At 50.2% G+C, this 5,272-nt stretch overlaps 4 protein-coding genes across 4 annotated transcripts, besides 3 other annotated features; 2 read left to right on the top strand and 2 right to left on the bottom strand.

The window, feature by feature from the left end:
* Tc00.1047053504185.9 (hypothetical protein, conserved) lies at nt 1–299 on the top strand (the record flags this gene model as incomplete). Its single annotated transcript, XM_799022.1, has 1 exon — nt 1–299. A coding segment is annotated over one exon (299 nt), but the record flags the coding sequence as incomplete, so codon positions are not given.
* Nucleotides 1–5,272: a sequence feature (heterozygous, non-Esmeraldo-like haplotype).
* Nucleotides 540–1,535, top strand: Tc00.1047053504185.20 (hypothetical protein, conserved; the record flags this gene model as incomplete). The annotated part of the gene is made up of 1 exon (XM_799019.1): nt 540–1,535. One exon carries the CDS (start codon nt 540–542, stop codon nt 1,533–1,535), a length of 996 nt encoding a protein of 331 aa, XP_804112.1.
* Nucleotides 2,674–2,711: a sequence feature (A-rich).
* Tc00.1047053504185.30 (hypothetical protein, conserved) lies at nt 2,799–3,830 on the bottom strand (the record flags this gene model as incomplete). Its single annotated transcript, XM_799020.1, has 1 exon — nt 2,799–3,830. The coding sequence occupies one exon, from the start codon at nt 3,828–3,830 to the stop codon at nt 2,799–2,801; it is 1,032 nt and encodes a 343-aa protein (XP_804113.1).
* Nucleotides 3,952–3,978: a microsatellite.
* On the bottom strand, nt 4,051–5,272 carry Tc00.1047053504185.40 (hypothetical protein, conserved; the record flags this gene model as incomplete). Its single annotated transcript, XM_799021.1, has 1 exon — nt 4,051–5,272. A coding segment is annotated over one exon (1,222 nt), but the record flags the coding sequence as incomplete, so codon positions are not given.

Raw genomic sequence — 5,272 nt, forward strand, 5'->3', positions numbered from 1 at the left:
GCGAATTGCAAAGAAGATTGGTGTCGGAAACGTTTGAAGAAAACACAGCCATTTTACGGCGCATGGCATGGCGTGGGGCACGTGCCTTCATCGTCTGTGGCGTTGGCATGGCTGCCTTTGGATACGCGATGCGGCGGCGGCGGCAACAGCAGCTTCAACAAGAGGGGCTGCGGGAACGGGAACGACTTGAAGATGATCCGACGGCGCGGTATCTTGAGGAGATGCGGGGACTAGGGTTTGATGTAGATACTCTTGAGGAGGAGTTGGAGGCGGAGCGCAGGACAGTAAAAGCAAGATGATTCTCCACGCAGTTGGCGCGACGCGGTGAGAATGAGCCCAAAGACACAAAAGTGGGAGTGATGAGTCTTCTAGTCCTCTCCTCCTTGCCATCAAAAGCCGGTCTCCTCCTCAAAGGGAAAACAACTGCAATAACCGTCTCCTCTCCCTTTCCTTCTTGTTGCTTTTTTTTTTTTTTTGAATAGGTCGTTGTTTGTCTGGTGAGCCCTTTGTTGTATGCACACAGCGTGGGGAAGAAAAAAATGAATGCGCCCATTTCATCCAGTCCGATGACTAGAGACGGCGGGATTCCGACAACACCCGGCGCCTACTTTCAGGAGCCTGCTGTCCAGGAGAATAGCCCACGGAAGGCCTCGGGAGAAGGATTTTTTTCCCCGATGACGGGAGGCCCGCAAAACTTCCCGGAGCAACAGCGACGAAATTTTTATTCCCTTCGTCCAGCCGGTACAAAGCGCGTCTTGGGTCGCTCGCATTTGTTGAGCTGTTGCGTCCTTACTCGGGATGGAGCGAATAGTATTTGTATCGTTGTGATATTGCTTTTGGTTGTCCTTGTTTTTATGTTGGGTGTGCTGCCGCGTGGGGAAATTTACTCGTACGTAGTCGTTTCACTTCTCGCCACTGCTGCTCTTATTTGTTTGGTGATGTCTGTGACGGTGGATCCTGGCATCTTGCTGCCCCTTCCTCCGGACCCAACTCGGCAACCGGAGACGGTCTTAGTAAATGGGAAGGAGGTTCTTCGCAAGGTCTGCCCAAGTTGTCATATTGTGCGTCCCCCACGAAGCTCCCACTGCCGTTTTTGCGACTACTGTGTGGAGGAATTTGACCATCATTGTGGGGTGCTGGGGAGTTGCGTCGCCAAGCGAACATTTCGTTTCTTTGGGGGATTTTTTGTATTCACAGCCTTACTCATTCTTTTTATTGGCATCCGTTCTCTGGTTACGCTTGCAAAACCTGATCCCCACTTGAACACCGGACAGGGGCGCTGGGAGATGGCTGCTGCCATCATATCTCTCGTCGCGTCAGGGTTAGCGGGCTGTATTGTGCTACCATTGGCCTTCTATTATGTTTACCTCGCCTGCATGAATTATACACAGAAGGAATCTGCTCAACTCTCGCCTGGATTTTGTGAGCCAAATCATGATTATCACCGGGGGTATTGGCGTAATTTTTTTAGCCGCTATTTTGGCCCGCTCGGCACAAGTCGTATTACGGCGGAAAACGCCGACTTTTATGTGTAGAGTGAGCGGGTCGGGATGAAGACTGTGCCTGCATCTTGTCTTTTCACTCCCCTCTTACTGACGGTGGTGGTGATGTGGGCATGCAACCAACGACAAGAGAAAAATAAATTCGTTGAAGTGGATTAGAAAAGAAAAGAAAAAAAAACACGTTTTGGAAACGAGACGGGTTAGTGTGGAACTTCCTTTAATTGGGCGTTGTTCGATTTCACCGCGACGAGTTTTGTTTTTTTTCTCAAAGGGCTTATTGGAAGGAATGTGAACGGTAGGATGGCTGGATCCGAAGGTGCGCTACTCAACGGCGTTACCTTAATTTACTGTTTCTACCCTTCTGAGTGTGCGGATGCAGGGTATGCATGCATCCATGTGAGTGTGTGCTTTTTTTTTTTTGTGTGTGTGTGCGTGTTTGGGGCGCCCTGGTCCTTCGAAATTGCGGTCGGTGGTCTCGTCTTTCTGGGGAAACGCCCCAACTGGTGGCTTTGTTGCATATGAATTGGTGGCGCGGTAGGTGTCATTTGTTGACATGCGCATAATGGGCAATCTCGGAATGAGATTATCTCCATGGGCGACGCATCTTTTCCTTCTTTGTTTTTTCCTTTTTCCGTTTGGCATCGTCCTGAGAAAAGTATAGGGCTTTTTTCTTTTTTTTACTTCCGCAACACCGCGCTTAAATTATGGCGTCGTTTGTTTCTTCGCCCTCGCCCCCCTCCGTGCCGCCCAAAGGACGACGTGCGGTGCATGAGGCGACTTTGTGGGCAGGATCTTTTACCGTAGACGCATAAGCATCTTGACAAACCACTAATAAAATGATGCGTTTGAAAGAAGAAGATATTATGATTGGGTGAATTTATGACACACACGCAGGCAAGCCGGATTATTCTTCTCTAAAGTGCAAACACACAAACAAACTCACACACGCGCTATCACAAATACACGCAGAAGTTTGTCGTGGAATTGCGGGATTTCTTGCAAACGACAAAATTATACGAATACCTCCCTGCGCCCTTATTGCTTCTTTCCGCAATTTACTCCATCCCTCCTCTTTGGCCCAATAAATAAGACGGCCGAGCGAAGTTGGGAGGTGGAAGAGGAGGGAGTGAAATTTCTCTTCTGAGGAGCGTGGCGCCACGACGCCGGTCGGAAAAAAAAAAAATAAATAAAAAATAAAATAAGAAACAAGCGCAGCAACTACAGCAAGAAATATTAAATATAGAAAGAGAGAAAAAAACGGTTCTACCGCTTAGACTTGTCCTCGAAGGCGCTTTTCTATAATCGGATTCGGCGATTGCGTGTCCCCTCCATTTCCGCATCGCCATCCAGAAATAAATTGTCACGAACGACGCGTTTTTGCGGGGGTAACGTCGGAGGTGCTCCACGTTTGCGTCGCTTTCCAAGATAATACGTGGGTATACTTTGCCCGTTTGATCCCAGTACCTCGTGCTGCGTCAGCAATGGGCATTTGGCAAGAAATCCGGGAACCGTTTCACCGCTTTCTGCCAGCGCCAGGAGCACTTCCTGAAGCAAGAGAAGTGTGCGATCCGTGAATTGTCGCTTCGGCTTCGTTGGCGATATGGATGGGGTGGGGGTAAGCAAAGGGGATGGAGGGGGCGTCGAGGTGGACGGCGATGCAGGAGGTATTTCTTCCACCGCCTGTGTGGTCGCTTCTTTCTCCTGCGAGGTTATCGGTGGTGTGGATGGCACCTCGAAATCCTCCACAATAATGCCATTTTGTGGATTCGCGCGAACGCAGTCCGGGGTATTCTCCACGATGATAACGTAATCGATGTTTCGACCCAATTTTTTCAGGTCTTTGGTGTAGTCTTCACTGGAAAACCAGGTCTTGTGGCGGTAGATTAGGTGCTGAATGATGTGGTCCTGGTTGATCTCCTCTAATATGTTCTTGGCGTACTCCCGTTCCCCCGCTGTCCAGACAATAACCTCATACTCGTCCTTTATGGATCGGAGCAAATCCCGCAAGTATGCTCGAGCATACAAAGGGCCATTGCGTGCATACACCACCGTCTCATCCAGATCCAAAACCAGAGTGTACTTTTTACTCGCACCGGCCGGTGGATCGACAAGTTGGTTTTTCTGGCGCGACATCGTCGGCTTCCGTCGCACACGAACCTCGTCTACGTCGTGAGAGCGTCCCGCCTCATAAACATTTTCTCGCAGTAGCACACATCCCTTCGGAGGAGGCGGGACGAGTGGCGGCGTCGGCGTAAACGTCACTGGAGTCCCGGACATCATCCCTCCTCCCTCAACGTCTATTGCGCAATGACGACGATGGATTCGCATCACCACATGAGGCAGTTTGTGTGGTGTTCAAATTCAGTAACACACGGAGGATGCAAAAGAAAAAAAGGAAAAGAAAGCAAAAATGAGAATATCTCCATCAGCGCACGAACGGACTGCCAAGCACACACACACACACACACACACACACGAAGAAGAATAAAAAGGAAGAATGATGTGCCGCAAAAATAATGAACCCATCTATATGTTTACGCGTGGTATCTTAAGCCCCATCATTCTCGTCCGGGTCGCGCAGATCTGTGTCCTCCACAACACGTGAGTCAAACGCCACCTCGTCCTCTTCCCACCACGAAGAGGCGTCTTGACCATTCAAAAGAGGTGTCTTCTTGGATGCTGTCACGACCACCTGCGTGTGTCTCGGACACGCCGGACAGGGCAGATATGGATCCTTCTTTCCAAAGTTCACATAACCGCCTGAAAACAAGGCACACACGGTGTGATACCGCTCATGGCAATCGGGATGATAACAGGACACACTCGCTCCCGGCATTCCACATAAATCACATGTTTGCATGGGCAACTCACAAAAGACAACGTCCTCAAGTTCAGCTCCCCTCTGATAACTCGTGCAAAGATGGGCACAGCGACAATGCACAACGTGTACCGTGCGTGTTCGGAGATCCACAAAGTGTTCGGAACAGGTGAGACGCTCTCGAGTTTTTCCATCTTTAGTTCTCCGGCGATCACTTAACGCTTGTCGAAGTTCCGCCATCGTTGGGATATGCCGTCCCATATTCCGAGTATTGTTCTTTAGTAAATCCACCACTACTCGAAGTGTGCTTTCATCCTCACAGTTAACACCGCAAATGATACACGTTTGACTGACTTCCTTCCGCCGCAGGATGCGATATTTTTTATTCTCTTCTTGAAGTGCCTCATGCACCATAATGGGGTCCCGCATTCGCACATCTCTGGCGGTCACATGAATGGTATCGGGTTCTCCCCAGCGCATGGAATCCTCGCGCACTCGTTTGGAGAGAAACTGCGTCTGCTGTCGTCTAATCTGTTCGCCCAACTGTGAGGGCACGACACCAGAAACTGGCGTTCCACTGGGAGTGATGCCACTGGAAAGGGAGAGCATCGTCCGTCGGGCCCCGCTGTGTATGGAAGAGGAGGAGGAAGACGAGCCCAAAGAGGACTGCACCTTCGAAACAGCAGGAATCGACTGCGCATTGTACGGGTCGCGAGCAGCAGCGAGATCACTGAGATTGACGAGTCCAGTAGGCTGCAGGTTTTCCCGCACCGTCACCACCCGTTCGGAACGTGGTGTGACAGGGAGAGGAAGCACCTGCACCACCTCAACTCTCGATCCTCGGTCCATGCGAATCAAAAGCGGATGCGTGTTCGTCTGAAAGCGTCTATCTATTTCATTTTTTAAACGAATATACACATGTCTTAACTCCACCACTTGCCTTCGATCACCC

Source organism: Trypanosoma cruzi, genomic scaffold (assembly GCF_000209065.1).
Source record: "Trypanosoma cruzi strain CL Brener 1047053516807 genomic scaffold, whole genome shotgun sequence".
In the NCBI taxonomy this organism is placed as follows: domain Eukaryota; phylum Euglenozoa; class Kinetoplastea; order Trypanosomatida; family Trypanosomatidae; genus Trypanosoma; species Trypanosoma cruzi.